Source organism: Lepidochelys kempii, chromosome 8 (genome assembly GCF_965140285.1).
Source record: "Lepidochelys kempii isolate rLepKem1 chromosome 8, rLepKem1.hap1, whole genome shotgun sequence".
In the NCBI taxonomy this organism is placed as follows: Eukaryota; Metazoa; Chordata; order Testudines; family Cheloniidae; genus Lepidochelys; species Lepidochelys kempii.
In genome coordinates, this window is record NC_136387.1 from 78,258,298 (window position 1) to 78,280,951 (window position 22,654).

Here is a 22,654-nt window from a genome sequence, read left to right on the forward strand (position 1 = left end):
CTGCTCGCAGCTCCCATTGGCCGGGAATGGCAAACTGCAGCCACTGGGAGCTGTGAGTGGCCGTACCTGCAGATGCTCAGGTAAACAAAGCATCTCGCAGCCTGCCAGGGGCTTGCCCTGGACAAGCCACGAACCAAGTTCAGGAACCCCTGCCCTAGCATGGGGTTGCCAGCCCTCCAGGCATTAAAGATTAATCTTTAAAGATTGTCATGTGATGAAACCTCCAGGAATATGTCCAACCAAAACTGACAACTCTAATAGGACACCAGTAGTGTGTTAGAGGTACTGTGACTGGGAGGTAAGTTCTCTAGGTGCATCAACAGCTGGCCTTGTAGGCGCTAGCCCTGGTGGGTTCCAGTAACAACCTAGATACATGGCCAAGGGAAAGGTTATTTTACTAGGGCTAGTGGGAAAGGGAAAGGTTGCAAATATCCGTGGTACAGAAGCTTAAACAGTTACAGTTCAAAGTAAGCAATAGTGGTTCTTGATTGGGTGGGCCCCTGGGGGCAGTCCAATTGAGAGTCAGGGCTCTTCATGCCTGGTGCTGGGATTGCCCTCTCCAGTCCAGTTTCTATACCAAGAAAATAGGGGCTTGCAGCTTTCCAAACCAGGCTCAGTTCATGTCTCTTATTGAGGCCCCTCCGCACTGTCTCCACGCCCAGCTGCTGCTTCCCCTTCAGTCCACACAGACCTGCACCCTCGGTAATGTCCAGCACTCGCAGCCTGTTCCACATGCGGCTCTGCATCTGTTCCTGCCTCCAGTTTCTCTCCAACTCTCTGCTTGCCACAGGTCACTGCCTCAGCTTCCCTGCCTCCTTGTTTCCATACCGCTGCCCTACACTACAGGCTGAGCCCAGTCACTACCTTACCTGGGAAGGAGAAAGGGAAGTGCTGTGGGGAGGGGGCTGATGGGAGTTGCAGTCCCTTGCTTTGCAGTTCCATCACAAAATGCATGTAATTAATTATTGTGATAAGCAACTTCAGAAATGTATGAAAATGCATGTTTGTATTTCTTTAATGTGAACTTAATTGTCGTCTTATTTTATATGTGCAATATCCAAACACCTTCCTAATATATGCAGATAGAAACTAATTCATGTGAGATTGCAGGCTGACTGTAGAATGTTTCCCAGCATGCTTAACTTGAATAATACGATAGCTGATTCTTATTTGAGTTTCTGGTTGAGGTCCAGAAACCATAGCATGGAGTAGATAATTCCACTAGTGCTCCTCTGTGTGTTTGTGGTTATTACTGGAAAGTTATTTGATATATGTCAGACAGCCTCTAATATGTTTGAATATGTCCATAAATTTAGTGTGTGTATTCTCTCTCAGCTCAGCAGACATCTTTTCAGAAAACTAGTCATCAGCAACTAAAAATCCTATCTAAGAGCCCAATTTCTATTTTAAACAAGATCCAGATGCTAAGGGCTAGAGAGACAATTGGGAAACGATGTGTTAAAAAACTAATTTAAAGATAATCCATGAGTGATCTTGCTTGCTTGCCCTGCATATGATGCCAGGCCTTCATTTTGTTGTTTTTGCCCTTTGTAACAATATTTCTATAGTTATATCATTAAGTCCTTGGCTGTCATCAAGATGTTGTTAATTGTTGTCTTTAAAGATGAGGATATTTTATAACCACCAATAGATTGTGTTGAATTGGAAAGGATAATGCAAAAATTGCATGACAAGATTTCAGTCAGTCAGAAAAATCAAATCTGTTCTTTCACAAATAGCACTGAAATATTCATGGGGCATATTATTATTTATTCTTGATACTACAATAGCACTGGGGGCCTCAACCAGAATCAGGGCCCCCTTGTGCTTGGTGCTGTTCATACATGTAGTAGGAGACAGTCTGTGATTCAGAGGTCTTGTAATCTAAATAGACAAGACAGACAAAGGAAATGTTAATATCCCCGCTTTATAGACGGTGACCTGGAAAATGCAGAAAAATTAAGGGTCTGATCTAGCAAAACACTTAGGCATGAGCTTAACTTAAGCATGTGAGTACTCCTATTGAAATAAATGAGACCACGTGCATGCTTAAAGTTAAATGTGCTTGGGAATGGATCACTTGATGATTACCTGTTCTGTTCATTCCCTCTGGGGCACCTGGCATTGGCTGCTGTCAGAGGATGGGATGCTGGGCTGGATGGACCTTTGGTCTGACCCAGTGTGGCTAGTCTTACATTTTTATGTTCTTTGTTGGGTCATAGATCCTAAGTATCTTACTCAAGGTAACCCAGAGGGAATCTGTGAAAGAGCCAGGAATTTAGCCTAGGTCTCCTGAGTTCCAGTCCAATGCCTTCACCACAAGACCTTCCTCCTGAAGGGATCATAGCCTTCTCTACAATAAGTTTTTGGAGGCATGCAGCCTGTAAATCCAGAAGAACACAGGGACTGCCACTCTGATTGGCCCCTATTCCATGGGGAATGTTCTTTTGCTCCCTCTCTGAGTCTTGTACACCTCTGGAGGAGCCAGTGATAGTCTGGTTCTTATCTATTCAGTCACATCACTCCGTTTCCTCACTAAGTCTGCTCCCTTGAACAGTAATTCACCTCCAAACCAACACTTGAATAGATTCATGTAAGCCCCACCCCTAAAATCTCATCACTGGAAAACCGGAGGAAGCAGCAGCAAAGAACTTTCAAAGTTCCCTCACAGTAAGAAAATGCTGACGAGACATGGAAAAAAAATATTTTTTTCATTATGTCATGGCTGGTTTGAACCTTTTTTTGAGGATTCAACACAGAAATAATTTTTAATCTATTAGAGTTGACAAGCAATAACTTGCTTTTGTGGTTTGCAAACTCCTCAACTTTGCTTTAGCTTTATAATCATCCATCCTAACCGACTCTTGCCTAGTATAATTAGGGCCCCTGTATTCCATGATCCCACAGCTATGGAATTCACCCTTTGCTACCGAAATTTAAGCTTTCATTTATGGATAGCGTATGGTTAGGCACCCTTTTCTTTAGTATTTTTTTATAAATCTCAATAAATGCATAAGTGCTAGTGGGTTTTTTTATGTATGATTGAAAAAATCCCCTTCCAAATATGGGTGAGTGCAGATTGGAGCACTGTTGTCTTCCTGACTAAGAACTGTCTCATTCACCTCAGTGGGCTGTTGTATTGCAGTAACCTGTGTGGGCCTCAGTCATGGACCAGGACCCCATTGTGTTAGGCACTGTACAAACATAGAAGAAAAAGATGGTCCCTCCCCCAAAGAGGCTGTTGACTTGAAACATAAATATGACAAGTTAAGTAAATGTCATCATTTTTAACTGTTCCACTGCTGGTCATTTTAATGGAAACTGAGCTAATGTGCTTATTGCACAATTGTAAGTCACCTACCTTGACTTTCCAAATACCCCATGTCTTCAGTTTCAAAAACCTCCATCCTCATCTCTTCCAGTTTATTGGAAATTTAGGGCCAGAATACTATCAGCAGAATCTAATAGCAAAATCAATAATGGAAGATGTACTATAATTATGTATTATTTATTTTCATACTTAATTAAACAAAGCTTAAATTTTTGAATTTCCGTGAAGATGTGACAATTTCCAGTTCACTGCACTGGCTTGTGTTAGAAACCAGGGGATTTTGCTGTAAAACTTGGATCTGGTACATGATGCCTTGCATACAGTCCTCTGATGTTAATGGTATCACTGTAGCAATCCTGGAAATTCTAGCCTGCCTAATTCACCATGGAAGAGATTTCCAGAACTGAAGGAGAAGGAGACCAGTCACACAATTGATTGGATACCCTCTCATTGTGGTTCATGATGCACTTCCATGCAATTTGTAGGGAGAAGTGTTTGCCATTATTTTTGGCTGGAAGTTTTGAAAATGAAGTGGCATAATAATAATTCTACATAATGCTGAAAGATTCTTTTATTTCAGGACTATACATTGCTTTATCAGAACTTAGGTGTTTTACAAGATTGGCTAGAAGGCAGAGTTGAAATCAAACATGAATATGAATTCAGGGATTTCGATCAATCAAATTTTTTAATTGCTCCGCTCCAGCTCCACTCCGGCACCAATAGTGACTGCTCCAGCTCCTCTCCGACTCTGCTCCACGCTCCGATTCAAATTAATTTTTAACTAAATAGAAAAGTGCATACTGTAATTTTGAAAAAAAACATTATTTTTATTCAGACTTTTAAAACAATTTAAATTTCATCAACAATGATACAAACTGGAATCATTCATAATTCATTCTGTAAAAAATTATTGCAGCAATCAAGTTGTCTTTCATAGCCTGCCACAAATCATTTAAAATTAACTTTAAAGCCGAAAACAGTCATTCTACACTAGCTTGAGTTGTTGGCATGCTCGAAGCAATTCTACAGGCAGCCTGAATGCAGTGTGGGTAGCTGTAAATGGCCTCAAAAACAGACCTAACTTTTAGTCTACCAGTAGACTCCATCATGTCTTCCCCAAACCTTCCCGAAACTTTCTCTCGAATAATGCTTCACTACAATTATGAATCGCAGAAACTCGCCGGCGTCTTTCTTGTTTATCCAATTCCTTTTCAAAGGCATCATCTTCTGAAGAATTGGTGCTTGAATTATCTCCATTTCCCTGTGATGGTTGAAGACGTCTCAGGGATGGATGCTCGAACAAGTTCAGAGTGGAGACGGAAGTTTGAGAACAGCCTGCTATTTCTGAAGCGTGTGAACTTTCCGAAACCGCAAATTCGATTGTTGATGACTCCTTTTGTTGTGTTTCGTTTTCTTCAACCTCTTTCGCAGAGTTCAAATGTAGCAATAGATTTTGTTTTTCGAGTCGTCGAGCAATATCAAGGAGCCCTTCCTTTGCCTTTGGTATTTCCCTTGAGGTAAGAAGAATCCGATACCATGGGTCAACATAAACTCCAGCAAGGAAATTAATATTGTCAAAAAGCTTCTCTTCACATTTCCACATGGAGGATAGAATTCCTTCGGCTATTTGTCCACCATTTTCTTGCAAGAATTTTGACAGTTTTCGCCATTCCTTCATTAAAACTCCCGGGGTTACATCGACAGCTTGAAGATTCACAGTTGTTTGGTTTGGCTTTGCCAAGATGTCTTGCAGGTTCTTTACTTTGTCCCATTCAGCTTTTGTTAACTTGAATTCTCTTGTTCAGCAGCAGCCACTTGTTCACAGTAAGATTGAAAAACGAGAAGCCGATCAATCATCGCAAGTGTTGAACCCCAGCGAGTCACAGTATTCAGTGATTGAGTTATCCCATGTAGATCAAGCAGAACACTTCGAATACTTGGGGTTCGTAGTTTGACAACGACTTGTCAAATTTTTGCCAGAAATTTCTTCGCATGTTCTTTGTTCAGTCCATCCAAGATCGCCAACTGAAGAGTGTGAATACCACACCTCATCAGTTGGACTTTTGAGCCATCCTCATGAAGCCATGTTGGAAGTATGAGGCTAGGGTCATTACCCCATTGCACAGCAGCATCCATGTTGAGTTCGATTTCATTCATTCCTTTAGTTTCTTCATCAGGCAAAATAGCTTCAGTTCTCTCCACCTCCCTGTTCTCAGAGGTAGAAATGGTTTCATTGTCCTCACTGAAATTTTTGATGGCACGCGTCATGTTTGCTGCATTGTCAACGCAGATGCTCAGCACTTGCATTTCACTGATCCCAAATTTTTCTAAAATAGCTTTTACTTGACTTTTCATGTACAACAAATTGTGACGCCCTTCAGTGTCGATTATGTCCAAGGTTTTTACCACAGCTTTATCTTTTCCTTCTTCATAGTACTGAGCATTGATTGCAAGGAAATTTCTGTTTCCACATCTGCATCCATTTTCAGGTAGCACAATTTTTGCTCCAAAGCTTTCTTGAGCTCTTCGCAACCAGACTCAGTTGTGCTGACAACTAAATGATGAACCGCATCATGCCCTGTCGAACGCCAAGCTGCTGACACATTTCACCTGCAATTTTTTGGAATCCTTTGTTCTTTAGCCTGAAGTTAGTGAGCAGTGTTGAACTCAAGCAAACCATTTCCATCAGCCCTTCACGGAAAGTATTGGCATCCATGGTGACTGTAACCTTTGAGGACTTCAAATATGAGTCAGGTTTTGTTTGCTCAATTTTGGGTTTCTTTTCAGATGAAGCTCCGCAAAAAAATCTTTTCTCCAGGAGTTTTCAAAGAGCCAGATGGACGTCGTTTAGCTGCGTCAGCTTTCTGTTTTGCCTCATCTTCCTGGTCCTTTTTTGTAACCAGAGCCACATAGTTTTCAGGATGGTTATGTTTTACATGCCGCCAAAGGTTGCAACTTTTCACGGCACTTGCTTCACTTTCTTGAAGCTACATGGTTTGAGCTCACCATTCACTTCCTTTTCCACCTTGCACGTTGCTGATTTCTTCTTTGCTTTTCCCAAAAGCTCAAATTTGGGCTTTTCAAATTCAAAAGTAAAGACGTCGTTGAGATCCTTTTCCGTAAATCAGCTATCAATCATGGGGGGCAGATTTGATTTTTTTGTTGAAGCTATGGCCAAATCTTCTTGTGCTGCTACTGCATCCATATGTTTCTTGTTATGATCTTCGAAAAGCAATGAACAAAAGCATTACATTTTTTAATAATGTAGCTGCTTGTGATATCTTAACCACTTAAGGTACTTTGAATTTATTTTGGATTTTCTGGACAAAAATGATCACATTTTCTTTTTACACAAAAATATTACTAAAGTATATTTTAATATTTTAACAGGTTTCTTGCAGTTTTAATGAAGTAAGAAGCATTTTAATGTACAAAATTAATATAAATTTTTATTTATAAATTGCAAGTTTTTCTTATGAAATTTTGCGGTAAAAATATTCAAAATATTTTCCAAGTTTTTAATTAATATCTCAAAAATGCTTTAATATAGATATATCAGTGAAATTTGGTATGTGCCATAGCATTAATACGTGCTATCGCTGTTCTACAACATTAATAGTTGGGAAATAACAAGGCTACACGTTACAAAGTTGAAAATAAACTTTAATGGGAAAGCAGATTCAAATTGCAAGCACAGTCCTTTTAGTAAAGAGAGCAGATTTTCAGAAATATGTTTTTGCTTCATCAGCCTGAATAGATTATACAAGATAGAGCAAATAACAGGTTCTATCTTGTATAATGTTTCCAGAAAAAAACAACTGGAGCAGTGGAGCAGTCAAGATTTTCTGTGCAAAATCTCCCAGCTCTGGGCAAAAACCTGCAGCTCCACTGCTCCGCGCTCCAGCTCCAGGATCCGCTCCAAAGTCCTGTATGAATTCATTCACTTCTTAATTCTTCATTAAAAGGAAATGGTAGTGACTCATTCCAACACCTTATTAAGAGAGAGAATCCTATCATTACTCTGCACATCGAACTTCCATTAAAGTCAGTAGAATTTCTGTGTGCTGAACTGTAACTGGACCAGCATCCAGGATCTGATGTTGCAAATGCCAGCTACTGAGTATAATACTTACTACTGTGGAACTACACCTGATATTAAGCACTATGGGTCTGGTTCTGCACTGTAGCACTCAATCACGAAACTTCCCGTTGGGACCTATGTATCATAGTAATACCCAGATCTGGCAAATGGCTCTGCAGGTACACCTCTGTGTCCATGAGGAGCTGTATTGAAGTCAGGGGACTCATGAGGGTGCAGGAGTTTGCCCTCATGAAGTCATTGGGGCCCGAGTGCTTGCAGGATTGCCCCCTAATTATTTGTGACTTTTGTAGTATTCCTCAACATCTGAAGGAAGCTTTCACTGTTTTTAGGTGCACAGTAAACTCAAGCATTAATTAGAAACATGCATGAGGAAAATATACAAGAATTACTGTTATTATACCATTCCTATTAAACCAATTTATTATTTTAAATTTGCATCTGTAGTACCATTTAGAAGATAATGTACAATTATTATGTTGTTTGATGTACCAAACAATGATTTGGTTCATCATATAAAATGTAATATGCTATGCAGTTGTTTAATGATTAATTACAGTTTACAATTATTGGATGAAAGACTATTGAAACAAACCTCCAATTTCCCTGGTTTGGGGACATATCAGATTGACTCTGGAATTATTGACTTAGTGACTTCTGTTGGTTGTGTAGAAGCTCTTCGGAGTCTTTGTGTAGTGTGACAAAGTTCCTCCTCTACCTTGGTGGGTCTTGCGCTTATTGGCGGATTTGCTCGCCTTGGAGCTTCACGGCAGCCCTCAGTTAGGCCGTTTTCATGAACCCACAGTCCAGGTCAACTCCTCCTGTGTCTGACCTGGAGTTGGGAGGTTTGGGGGGAACCCGGACCTGCCCTCTACTCTGGGTTCCAGCCCAGGGCCCTGTGGAATGCAGCTGTCTAGAATGCCTCCTGGAACAGCTGTGTGACAGCTACAACTCCCTGGGCTACTTCCCCATGGCCTCCTCCTAACACCTTCTTTATCCTCACCATTGGACCTTCCTCCTGGTGTCTGATAATGGTTGTACTCCTCAGTCCTCCAACAGTCCACATTCTCACTCTTAGCGCTTCTTGCTCCCAGCTCCTTACACACGCACCACAAACTGAAGTGAGCTCCTTTTTAAAACCCAGGTGCCCTGATTAGCCTGCCTTAATTGATTCTAGCAGCTTCTTGATTGGCTGCAGGTGTTCTAATCAGCCTGTCTGTCTTAATTGTCTCCAGAAGGTTCCTGATTGTTATGGAACCTTCCCTGTTACCTTACCCAGGGAAAAGGGACCTACTTAACCTGGGGCTAATATAGCTGCCTTCTGTTACTCTCCTGTAGCCATCTGGCCTGACCCTGTCACAGTAGGTATCTAGAACTAACTTTCTCTGTCAGTATAAAAACAGAAGAAATCAGTTGGTTTGAAGCTGTAACTATTGTAACTACTTCCACAGGCTGTAGAATTCTGTGCAGTGGTGTAACTTCTTGCGAATAATTGAAAAACAATGATCAGCAATTCTCCAGTGGTCTCCACCAAATATACAATCAGTTAAGTAGTTGCTTTAGCTAAACAGGGGCATCAGTTTCCTAATACTGCTCTGCTGTCAATTTGAAGTAGCAGCAGTTCAATTAATTCAATTAAGGAGTGTTTCTATTAATAACTTAACCAACTGTCTAAACTGTTGGTGTAATATGCTAGCAATGTTTGCCTGAAACACACTACCCTAGTAGCCAGTGATTATGTCGAGAAAGGTTTAAGTGGCATCTGCTGACTCAAGTAGGCAGGTGGCTCATTATCCCACCTGGATGTAAGATAGGCAGTAGTAACTATTTAGAGAGAAGCTGGGTGCGGGGCAGAGGGTGTGTGAGCAGTTCTGAGGTAGGAACATTACAGGGGAGGTTTATATTTACACATCTTTATAAAGATTCTGGCTACTTAGTGCAAGGTTCTAGGGATTGCTGGCAGTTGGTTTTGTCGTAAGGGTGACATCCATAGACCAGATCTTTATGCCCTATGAAGAAAAATTCATTCTTTTTATAGCATTATACCATTCATTGTCCTTAGACCAATAAAAACAATTACTCATTAATTCATAAGTTGCCTAGTGCATAGCACATAGGTGCTATACAAAAGGCAAAATAAAATGAAAAAGAAATCTTAAAAAATTAGAAGCCAAACAGGCCGAAATACACATCCAACTGCACCAAACAAATCTGGAACAAGGCTCACGTAGAGATGTAAATATGCATTAATATTTTCATAAGGGGAAAATAGGGATTCCAGCTATCAAAACACTGTATTTTAAAGCAAATGTAATCAGTATCTGAAATAGGGTGTAGAAAGAGCTTCACATTACAATTAAAAAAGCAATGTACCATAACTTCAAAATATTTTATTTGTCCACCTTTTATGAAGAAATATAGTTGACTCTTTCTTTTGTGTAGCCCCAGGATAACTTTCTGTGCATGGTGCATCTTCTAGCTTCAGTGATTCAAAAAGGAAAGAATAGGAAACAGTTCCTCCAGATGTAACAAGATGCGGAAACTCCAGGCTTTTTTTAGTTATATTTTTGGAACTCTTCCTCAACAAGAATGCCAGGTCAAGCTCTGTGTGTCTGTCTGCTCTTTTTTTATTCTTGGAAGTGAAATGCACTCAAATGCCTTGTCTATGCTAGAGAAATTTGGCATGCTAACCAGTGCTTGTGTGATGGCTGCTATTTTGGCTGACTCATCAGGGTGTGAACTGGGAACTTAAAGAGCTAAAAATATGAGCTGCTACAGCATGAGCTATAGAGCCAAGGGCCTATAGCAGCCACTGTAACAGGCTCACATCCTCCTCAGATCAGGCACAGAGGAGAACCTGTAACATACACTCACCAGTGGGTCATGGCTGGTCCCTGTAGCATGCCTATAATGCACCATTTGTCCACACCTATAAATATTCCTAACAGTCCACAGGCAACCACATTAGCACTAAACTTGCTTTAGGCTAGGTTAAACACCCATGCCAACCTCTACCTGTACAATGCCAGGGTGTATGAAGGTTGCTATAATTGTAGTCCTGACTGCACACAGTTGTCTTTCTACTGTGTCACAGTGCACCAGTCGCTACTTAAATGGCCTTCTTGGTCTACCCTCTTCACTTCGTGGGGGTTACATTTGCTGGAAACCTACTACCTGTACAATTAGCATTGTATATGCCAAAGGGAATTAAGGGGGCTTGACCTCTTGTCCTACTATTCCTCTGTACTCCCAGAAAGCCCTTTGAGGTCTTCCTGAAGCCACTATCTGCATTCAATTGGTCTGTCATTGGCTGATAGTCAGTGTTGGCTTCTGTGCCAGTGAAGTTATCCTTCTATTTCAAAGGGAACTGATATTCATTTTTCCTAAGATTTAACATTTTATTCTGGATTTTAATCATAATAAAATTATGCACCAAGGGCTCATAAAAGCCAGTGGGAAGTTATGTGGATAGTGCTATGCACGTACCATCTTTACATTTCCTGCACAGGTTGTTTATTGCCATCTCAGCCACAGTAGTAATCCTGGTGCTTTCCTTCATCTCTCCCCCCGATTTTAAATAATTTTGAACAGCGTCAAGCAGTACAGTCAGAGCTATTTAATGTATTTTACCCAGTGCACAAGCTGAGTAATTGGGTTGTGTGCAGAAGATCTTTGGGTGAGTTAGAGTCTTGGTGTAGGAGTGGTGATGGAATCCTTCCCTCAGGCCATTCCATGACTGGTAGTGCAGAGCTAGGACTTGCAGTAGCCTCTGTGGATTCACCCCCGACCCCCAGTTTCACACCCTGCATACTGGGAAGCAGAGGCAGTGAGCCCTACCAGTGAAAAACTGTGTGACACATAGGGGCACTGCCTGCATGAAGTCCTAACATCTTGCCACTCACCTGCCTCAGCTGTGAAAGGGTATTGATTCGGCTACAGCCATGGCTCTCTTCACCTGCATGGGGATGGGAATTTGATTTGCTCTTAAAGGAGGAGGCCTGAATTCCACCCCATTACCATGCAAACTCACTGAAGTAAAAGTGATGGCATGCAGTGCAGCACAAGCCAGTGCAGAATTTGGCCAAGAGTTCTCACCATAATTTGAGCTCAGATGAAACACTGTCTTTGCTCTGAAAAGTTAACAGGTACAATGTAAAAAGAAAGAGATCATTTTTAGGGACAAAGCTGTTACCTAGCTTAAACATGGTACTGTGCCTAACATTGTTACAATTATTTATGATCAAATCTATTTGCAAAGGTTACATCAACTCATAAAACAGAATATGAATGTATTTGATAAAAATAAAAAAGTTTTTTCTTTGAAAGCAGTTATATCAGTTCAAAAATATGAATGTAAAGAAACAAGTAATGTGCTACCTATGATTCCTATGAAAATGTCATAATTAGGAAGTCAAACAAGTCTTCAGTCATGTCTGAGGTGTTTCTTTTTCTTCGTCTTTCTTTTCTATGGGTTATTATTATTACTTAGTTTCTTATAGTGATTAACTGTCTGAAATGCCTCAGATGATACATATATTGTTTGCGATGTAAATGGTATGCCATGTTTTTAATTTAGTAAATTAACTGTTTTCTCTTTTTTAAATACATTTTGTTTCCTTGTTTTTATATTTTGAAATGGATTCTTCTTCCTGTAATAAAAATAAATTTATTTAAGTTATGCACTAAACTGGGAGTTACAAGCCTTATGCATAATATAATTTTAACCATAAGTCTCCAGTTGGGAGCCAGATTGGGAAAAAGCACATTGTATTTTTAGTTCTGAGCTTTTCTTTCAAAATGAGAAGGTTTTGTAATCAGAAAATCAGTTGGGGGGCTGTAGGAGGGCTTGTCAGATTATGACCTGCAGCACAAAGACTGGTCTCTCTTACCTTAACTATCTGGTTTTTGTCCCTCCAGGGTCCCCCAGGTCCTCCAGGTTTACCTGGTCTATCAGGGAAGAGAGGTCCAAGGGTGAGTAAAAGGGCTATATTTTTCTATAGCTGTATACTGGACGCTGATAGTAAAACCAAACTTTGTATCATCATTTGATTGTAGAGTGTATTCATATACTAGTCAGCAAGGAAGCTGTTGCTCTTTAATCTCAGCATATAATGGGCTAAAACAAAATAAGACAAGACAGATAAAACAATGTGTATTTTACAATAAATACCTAGAGAAGGTATTCTGAGTGAATGTGTCCACAAACTGCTATTGAGTTTGCAATATAACTGTGATGCTGTTACTTGTAGCATTAATTTTTAGTTTTTCAGTGTAGTCATCTGTAGCTGAGATAGATTCATTTGGTTTTTGGAATGAAGGGGAGTGGGCTTCCCAGAATAGTGCATTCCACAGCTACAGACTGGAAAACAATGAAAGTGGAATTATCCACTGCTGGCTGGAAAGAAAATTGCTCTAAGAATCTGCTTTAGTTTCTTTGTTTACAGCAGCTCAATAAAAGCATGATTTCTGTGTCTGTAGCTTCTTCAAGTAACTTTTACCATAGCTAATACATCTTGATATATTGTGTGTGTGTGTGTGTGTGTGTGTGTGTGTGTGTGTAACATGATAACAGTTTTCAAGTACATAAAAGGTTGTTACAATGAGGTGGGAGAAGAATTGTTCTTCTTAACCTCTGAAGACAGGACAAGAAGCAATGGGCTTAAATTGCAGCAAAGGAGGTTTAGGTTGGACATTAGGAAAAACTTCCTAACTATCAAGGTGGTTAAGCACTGGAATAAATTGCCTAGGGAGGTTGTGGAATCTCCATCATTGGAGATTTTTATGAGCAGATTAGACAAACACCTCTCAGTGATGGTCTAGATAATACTTAGTCCTGCAGAGGACTGGACTAGATGACCTCTTGAGGTCCCTTCCAGTCCTATGATTCTATCTGCAGCTTTAGTGGGCGGGGGGTGGGGTGGGGGGAGGGATGTTATATGCTAGGGCAATTCATTGAGGATAACCTCACTCTTGATTCCTTAAAAAGAGAGAGCCCAAATAAACCACATGTTAAAAATGTAAAACTATCCTGTCACATGGCCAGTCAGAAAGTCCACCAGACTTGCTTGATTCCCTCTGATACCATTATAAAGGTGGAGGTGGGAGGTAAGAGTCAGGATCCTTTATATCTCTTGAAGCTGTCTCTTTCAGATGCCTATTTCTTAACCTCTGATGGATGCATTGCATTTTGGGGCGCAAAGCTCCACAGTGTGAAATTTGTGAATTGAATGTGGAGTTGAACATGCAAAAAAGCATAATGGGAAGTGAGGAATCTTAAATTAGAGAGGGGTGGCTAGTGTCTGGAGACAGGCTAGATTGAGAAGGGCCAGTTTGATTTATTAGTAACTGTGATTTAAATAGAATTTTAAAAGCGTACTTAAATGTTGACACAAAGACTAGTCCAGGTGATGAGCTAAGGGCCAGGAAAACTTCATTTTTGAAAAGTCATTGTTGCGCATTAGCTCTTATAGTGCTCACAAACATCAGAATACCACCAAGTGTTGGTTGTTATTTTTTTACATTGAAAAGTAGGTCCCGGGCCTTACTTTTGTGTGCTAAGCCTGAAGCTGACGTGAGGCTTTTATGGGCAAGATATAACATGAACTTCCCAAAATAGAGTTTTTTATTAGAAAAGTATATGGGTAGTATATACATTATACACAGATGTGGTGTGACAGTCAGGTGGGTTATCTGAGCCTAGACCTACTGAAAACTTTGGCCTCCCAGTCAAAGAAAGCCCTTCATCACCCCTCCTGAACAGCCATGGACCCTGTCATATGACCTTCACCCAGGACTTTCTTCTGTCCTTTGAGTCATCTTTAGTCATACTGAGATGTGCCTTGAGCTGTTGAATAGAAGCACCTGGTATCTAAGGAGCTCTCTTCTTGCAGTGGCTGCACTCAGCCATCAGCAGTCAGCTTTGTGCTGCTCAGTTATTGTTATGTCAGTGACTCCTTCCCACTACTCCCAGCTGCATGAGGATGCTCCTGCCTCAGGCCCTAATCTTCCCCAGGATTCCCATGCTTCGCTCCCTCTGCCCTTAATCGTGCCTTGGTCTGACGATCTCAATAGTGACACCTTAGTTAAGAGTGATACATTTCCCTCAGGAGCAGAGGTGGATTTACAGTAAAATACAAGGTGCCCTGACATGGGGGCCCCCAATGACAGGAGGCCCCAGGGCCAGGCAACTGTGAGGGCAGAAGCTTGGTCCTGCAAGCTCCTGGGGCTCCTGCTGCAGGCTCTGCACCCACCGGCAGCCAAGCTCCCTCCCCCACACCTCCTCCCCTGAGCCTGCCACGTTTCAGCCCCTCCCTCCCAGTGCTTCCCCCACCACCAAACTGCTGTTTGCCAGTGCTCAGGTTGCTCCGGGAGGGAGGGGGCGGAGCAGGGCCACAGCGCACTCGAGGGAGGAGGCAGAGAAGAGGAAGGGGCGGGCCTTGGGGAAGGGGATGGAATCAGGGCAGGGTAGAGCAAAGGCAGGGCCCCGCACTCCCCCTACACATCGCCCCCTCCCAGCTCCCTGCTGTGAGCCACTCAGGGCAGGGGGCTGGGGTAGGGCAGGGGGCTGGGGGCACCCCTACGAGATAAGAGAGAATGTTCTTTTTCTTGGCTGCGTCCCAAGGAGTGGCCCCAAAAATGAACCTGAGCACAGGGCCCCACTAACTTTAAATCCACCACTGCTCAGGAGCTTGATTTTAACCCCTTTTAACTTTATTAGAAAAGTTCCTTTTTGTGTAAAATTTCTCATGTGGGACCTCTGCACAGAGGAGACTTAAAAAATGAATTTTGGAGTGTATCAGCCAAGCTGAGTCTGAGCTAGGGCACGTCAAGAAAAAAAAAGTGAGTTTTCAGGATTTGAAACAAATTGTTTTTGTTGTTCACCCATACCTCCAGAATGTCTTGTTTGATACTGTTTTATCTAAGAGGTATGTTAATCCTCAGTGAGGTGGAATTCCTAGGCCAACTTTTATTGAGCAGAAATATAGGGATACCTCAGTAATGTGATGCTTAGGATGTCCATTTATCCCAAACATTCTATGGCTGAAAAGTCATCGTCACAATGAGCTTGCTCTCATATACGTGTCCTGAATTACCTGGGAGCCCAGTGAAAAGTTAATGAATGAGACTGTCAAAGGAGTCTATGGGAGTTAGATGCTCAACTCCCATTTAATTTTAGAGAGAAATGGACACTGATTCCCTTAGGCTCCTTTGAAGATCCTAGCCAATGATTTTAGATGGAACAGTGATCCTTGAGGATGATTCTCTGCAATATTTCCACAAAGTAATGAACATCGTTTGGTGTACTTTTGAATAATCCTGCTCTTTCTCATTTTTATAGGGTGTTCCAGGGCCACATGGGAATCCAGGTTTGCCAGGGGTGCCTGGTCAAAAGGTGAGCGAACTTAATCACACTACCATTAGCATTATTTGAACTTCCGGATGTGTAACATTTGAACTTCCGGATGTGTAACTTTTTGGAGCAAAGTCCTAGAGTTTGCTTCCAGTAATAGTAGTGATTAATTTTATTTGGTTGACAAATGGAGAGCACAGCTATAAACAGTTTTTAAGGAAATGTAACCAATAAAACTTAGACCAAGATCAAAAGGAAAATAGCCAGTTTCACAGGAGAAAATGATGCATGTGGAATGGTGACCTGGAAGCCTTTACTCATGTGAGTATTCCTTGCTTTCCAAAGGATTTTGATTGAAGTCAATCCAACTACTTGGATGAGTCAGAATTATTCAAGTGAGCCATTTGCAGGATTGGACATTTAATCCCTGCGGTAACCTTTTGCTTTGGTCAAAAAAAAAAAAAAATAGGCCAAGTCCCTCTCCATAAATACTTCTATTTGCTGTCAAGATTTCACCTGTTTGATGGCATTTAATTACTCCAGCTTTCAGAGTGTGTTGATTAAATGATAGACTAAGAACTATGGAACCTAGATTTGATATTGCAAATTTAAGAAAAAATATTCTGCTATAAGCTCAGTTAAAAACTTTCAAACCTGGGTTACAAAGGCCACTTAAATACCGCCGGGCAGATTTGTGCAGTTGCAAAATGCCTTCAACTCATATTTAGTTATAACGGTTTGATAGATATGTTAGGAAAAAACAACATGATGATTTGTTTTAGTGTGATTCCTTATGGCAGGAATCTGACCTGTAGTGACAGGTGTTAAAAACTGCTCTAGGCCATGAAAATATATCAAATAAAGCTTGTGATGTTTGACATTGTAAAACAAAGTGGCTTTGTGTTTGCTATGTGCCCTTCTGTTAGTATCTAATTTTATTACAACAATTAAACAGTGAATTCTGTAATTTGCTTTTACAATAATTATGCAAACTGTGGAATAGAGAAGTGTAGACCACTATTACTTGAAATAACGGTAGCCAGCTACTCATAGGATTTATTTCATAATATATATTTCCTTTCATTGGGTCATACCAAGATTCTGAGAGTTTATCTACACTGTAGTTGAGTTCATGATTTTAAAAAATGAAGTAATTCATAAAAATTAATGTATTTTCTAGGCTTAGCTATGAACGCTACATTTTCTTGTTGGGCACAATTTATTATTGTTAATACTGTATCATTATTTTATGCAGAGGGAGCTAGAGCTCCACACAGCTTCTGTTTTCCTGTAAAATTCCTGTCTCAATGCAAATTTCTATTACAATATTTTAATTAAATAGAAGTAAGCCAGATCCTCACCAAGTGTAAACTGGAGAAGCTCCACTGAGGTCAATTGACCAATGCTGATTTACACTAGCTGAGATTGAAGACGCTTGGGTTTAATCATAGAACACACAAGATCAAATGTAATAATTTTCTGGCAGTAACATCACAATGGGTTTTATTCTCCCCTCAAGGTACGTGTGTATTTCCTATCTACGTTGAAGAGTTACACATGTGCTTCAAGAGTGGAATTTAATACATTTACAGCTTCCTAGATTCTCACTGATGACTTTAAACTGAAGGTCAGGTTCTGTCCCTGTGTGTGTGCCAGCAGTTTCCATTGACATGTATATAGTTTAGGGTTCTTAGCATGTAACCTTAGATACTTGACCTAGAGGTATAGGGTTGGCATGTGGTCTAAAATCACCAAAGCATGCATAAGTTTTTAGCAATTTTCCTAGCTATCATAAAAAAGAACTATTTCAAGAAAACTGAGTGTGTGGATTTTGGCATTGGTAAAGCTGCATTGTAATGCTAAATAGATTAAATACTTATATATTTTATTTTACCTTCACAAGATGGTTTATAGTTCCTTGCTCCTGCTTCACAATTGAAAACCATGTATAAAGATGACTGCTTGTTTCTAAGTTAAAATGACAAAGAATTGCATATGTTTTACTGGGGAAATGGCATTGGGCAAGGTATCAAAGGGAACATATTTTAACTAGCTAAGAACCAGCTGCAGCTTTATTACAAATAACTTTTTTAGTTCAGTCTGTTTGAATTGTAAAAGGGAAGCAGGACACTGCTCTTTTGGCAATGGGGTAAGCAAGAGGAGGATCAGGCCCAACATGTATCATTTCAAATAATAGTTATCAACTTAACACTTGTTCCTGTTCACTCCATCACCCAAACTTATCACCTGATTAGTACCCACTGAAGTCAAGGGGAGTCTTTCCACTGACTTGAAAAGGCAGAGAGTGAACACGACTTGCACTTGGGTCTCCATGCCAAAAGAAGCAAATATGGGGCTAGAAAAGGAGGGTGGAAAGATAATGGTGTGAAGAGATTTGATGGAAAGAGAAATCAATGATGGTAAACATAAGTAAAGGGAGAAAGGCTGGTCCCCCAGTCCTGCAATTCATTGTGCACTGTCAGGCTGCTGCACCTGTGCACAGCCATGCTGAGGGAATGGATCTCTGCAGGGAGGCGAGCAGTTTGCCCTCATGCAACAAAGTGCAGAACTGGGGCCAAAATCAGAAAGTTTAATGTATTGAAAAGAGAGGGGGAAAAACCCTGAAAGTTCTTAAAGGAATGAAAATATTTATTATAAAAAAGGCATGGATAATTTAATGGTAGTTTTTAGAAAAATCAAATGTCCGCAGTTCTGGCTGGGGAGGAATTAGTAGCGCCCAGCTCCTTTTGAATGCCCTGAATCCTTTTCATTTTGGTTTTGAAAAGTTGGCAGGTATGTCAAACAGTGGGTTTTTTAGAAATAGTTGTCTCATTGCATATAAACTGGCTATATGACAGAAAAACTATAGCCATCCGTCACCCTAAGTAAAGAGCTTTGTCTGAGACTACAGTTTAATGTCAAGATCCAGTCTGTGACTGCATTTGACAAGAACTTAAACATGCTGCTGGTATCTGTCATGTCATTTCTATCTTTGGGCCAGACTCTTGTGTTTAGAGAATTGACATTGTTCATCCACATGCCACTCCATATACCACTGTTTATTGACATAACACACCAATCCTTTCTATACTTTAATGGCTACAGTGAAGTAGGGAATTAAATGAATAGGAGAAGTTGAGCCAGTTTACTGAGGAAGAAAATAGAAATATGTATACAAGCGATGATTGTACAAAGGCGTAGCTATCACACAAGGCAGTAATTATATGTGGTTCTTTTTGTTTTCATAAAGTTTGTTGCATGGACAATGAATTCATTTAGCTGTAATAGATTCTGTGGTGATGATGTAAAGGTAAAATGCAGTGAATCACTGGATTCACCACTGCACTGCACCTTGTGTAGTCAGTTAAACCTGTGCAAAATGGGCATAAAGTGAGTGGAGGAATCTGATTTGAAGCATTTTATTCCCACTTTCCATGAGAGTAAATAATTACACAAAGTGCAGGGCAGTACAGGCTCAGGACTATGATTTCTAATGTCCAGATCACCCTGTCCTGTGAAGAAAGCTGACCAGATGGGTTTAAGGGAGGGTTTGGACTCTGTGAGGTTTATGTGGTGGGAAGGGTTAGGAGGCTGCAGATCTTAGAGGCTGCAGTCCCTCTGAACCCTATACATTTGTGCGATATATTGTGGAATGGTCTCCCCCTCCCACACAGAGGCAGGAAACATCTTGGATGGATCTCCCTTCCCACCAGGCATCATGGCTCCTCAGAGCCTACCTTTATTTATATGTTAACTAAATGTATTGATTTCTTCTGTCTTAAAGCTGTTAAAAATTAGAAGAGCAAAGTTCTATTTGATAATTTTCTGGGCTTCACAACTTTGTTTTTTATGGGTTTGTAGTAAGAAAATAATGAAATAGAAAGGGTATGTGATTTGTCTGACAAGAGGAATTCCTGAGAGCTACCAACACAAGACTAATTGCAAAATAATTGTCATGAATTATTTTTAGAAGAACTAAATTGTTTACTGCAGGAATATCTATCTTCTGTTTGACACTGGCAAGTTTCCATCTCTGCTTGCAATATGGCCTTTCTGTTGTGCCACGCAAGCTTTGCTGTCATTAGAGAGATGCTAATCTTTATCACAGTTAAAGCTCTATTCTGCAATAACCCTTGGAAGGTAAGTACTGTGTATAGAGTCTGTCTCATCTTCAGTTTGGAAGACCTGACATGCTTATCAACACAACTCAAGCATTCTCTGAGCAGTCATAACAAAGCAATACTTGGAAAAGATTTTAAAGAGAAAATAGGCCAGATCCTCAGGTGCAGTGCAGTGCAGCTGGTTTCTGTCTCATCATGGGTGGACTTTGGCTGTAAGCCCAGTCTAAACAATTGAGGGAGGAGTGCCACACAGCAAGGGGGAGTCTTCACTGCTATGTGGGACTTTTATGCCATACTCCCTCCTTCCTGCTAACATAGCAGGGGAGAGTGGGCATGGGCAGGATATCCCTGTGCCACAACAGTTACAGGCTGTGTTTTCTGCTTTTTGTGGCTGTTAGTCACAACCTACCCTGAGGCTTAAATCCTGTTCTCTTGAAGCTCTAAGTGCTTGGCTAGCCAGGAGATCTGCTGGGTCAGTACTTCTCCCAGGGACCGCTGTTACTGAGGCTTCTATGAAATTCACAACTCCAGGAGAAGTCAATCAGAGTTTCTGGTCATTTAGGACCTCTGGAAAATTGGGTCTTAAGTGTGTCAGAGACATTGCTCTTTGTCCAATTGATAATATATGACACTTGCCAGCAATGCTGATGTGTTTCACAAAATGTTTTGGGGACATCAAAAACATTCATATAAAGAGAGTTTTCAAATGATTAGGGGAGTTGATGGGAAAGTGACTCACATTATAGGACATAACTGGGATTTTCATAAGATATGAGTGTTAGATAAAAGGAAGCTCAGATACATAGGGGCCCAACTCTTTCAGCCCAGGGGATGTCTCTGTGATTCAGCTGAAGAGTTTCAGTTAAACATCTGACTAAATCAGGTTGAGTTGAGAAGATTTGAACGTTAAGTGAGGCCACATTCAAGGTTAAGTGGCCAAAGAGTAAATGTACATAAGTTGTTGTCTTGGTGATGGAGGTGAGGAAGGCTGTGGACAAGGAGAGATCAGCCTGGAAGAACTCCCTTCCCCTTGTGAAAACCACTTCTGCATGTAGAGGGCATGACTTGGTTATGTCATTCAAGTTAGCAGGGTCTGATACTATTTACCTCAGAGTACTGAAGGAGTTAGCTGAAGACATCTCGGAGCCACTGGCAATAATATGTGCAAACTCCTGAATGACAGGACAGGTCCTGGAAGTCTGCAGAAGGGCTAATGTAGTGCCCATCTTTAAAAAGGGGGGGGGGGGAAGCTGGGGAACTATAGACCAGTCAGCCTGACCTTGATACCTGGGAAGCTATTAGAGCAGTGTATAAAATGTTCAATTTGCAAATACCTGGAGGATGAAGGGATAATCACTAAAAGCAGCATGGATTTATTAAGAACAAATCATGCCAAACCAGATTGATTTCCTTCTTTGACATGGTAACTGGTTTGGTGGGTAGCAGGAATGTGGTGGATATAATATACCTGGACTTCAACAAAGCTTTTGACACCGTCCCACATGACATTCTAATAAGTAAGATGGAGAAATGCGGGCTCGACAGAACTACCATTAAAAGGATACATAATTGGTTAAACAACTGCAAACAAAGAGTAACTATTAATGGAATGATGTCAGATTGGAGGGAGGTCTTAAGTGGGGTTTCACAGGGATGTGTTCTGGGTCCAGTGTTGTTTAACATCTTTGTTAATGACCAGGATATAGGAATAGAGAACAAACTGATCAAATTTTCAAATGATACAAAGGTAGGCAGGGTTGCCAACACTTTGGAGGATCGAGCTAAAATTCAGAGGGATCTTGATAAATTGGAGAACTGTGCTACTGACAACAAAATGAAATTCAACAAAGACAAATGTAAGGTGCTACGCTTAAGGAAGAAAAACTAAATGCACAGACACAGAATGGGAGAAAACTGGCTTGGCAGCAGCACTTCTGAGAAGGATCTGGGAGTTGTGGTGGATCACAGCCTCAAAATGAGTCAGCAATGCGATGCTGTTGCAAAAGCAAATGCAAGTTTAGGTGGCATTAACAGAGGCATAGCATGCAAGTTACAAGAGGTGATATTTCTACTTGGCGTTGTTTAGGCCTCAGCTGGAGTACTGTGTCAAATTTTGGTCACCAATGTATAGAAAGGATGTAGAGAAACTAGAAAGGATCCAGAGGCGAGCAACAAAGATGATCAAAGGGATAGAATGCGAGCCATATGAGCAAAGGCTGAAAGAACTGAGTATGTTTAGTTTGGAAGAGAGGAGATTAAGGGGGGATATGATAGCAGTCTTCAGACACTTGAAAGGTTGCCACAAAAAAAGATGGAGAAAAGTTGTTCTCTCTTGCCACAGCAGGCAGGACAAGAGGCAATGGCTTCAAATTACAGCATAGCAGATTTAGATTAATTCTGATGAAAAACTTCCTAACTGTAAGAACAGTAGGACAATGGAACAGATGCCTTGGGAGGTCGTGGAAGCTCCTTCACTGGAGATTTTTAAAAGGAGGCTGGATAGCCATCTGCCTTGGCTGGTTTAGACACAACAAATCCTGCATCTTGGCCAGGGGTCCCATCTAACACTATGATTCTATGATTTCTAGTCAGGAATGACTTATATCCTGCCCAGTAAAAAACTGAACCCAGGACTGTTGGATTTCTCTCTCACACTTTCTCCATCCTTCAGGGCTCTGTGCTACTTTTTGGAAATATTGGATGTGTGAAAAAAGATGGCAGAGGCTACTATTTCTGATAACATATAGAGA

The 22,654-nt window shown here is 40.8% G+C and overlaps 1 protein-coding gene across 5 annotated transcripts in view; it reads left to right on the forward strand.

The window, feature by feature from the left end:
- Positions 1–22,654, forward strand: part of COL24A1 (collagen type XXIV alpha 1 chain) — a 241,385-nt gene that overhangs the window by 29,129 nt on the left and 189,602 nt on the right. For all 5 annotated transcript variants that reach the window (XR_012160423.2, XR_012160422.2, XM_073357181.2 and 2 more), the window contains exons 4-5: positions 12,351–12,404; positions 15,772–15,825. Coding sequence is in view for 3 of the 5 variants with exons in the window: in XM_073357181.2 (XP_073213282.2) it covers positions 12,351–12,404; positions 15,772–15,825 (108 nt within the window). In the remaining 2 variants the exon portion in view is untranslated. The remainder of the gene's footprint in view (positions 1–12,350; positions 12,405–15,771; positions 15,826–22,654) is intronic.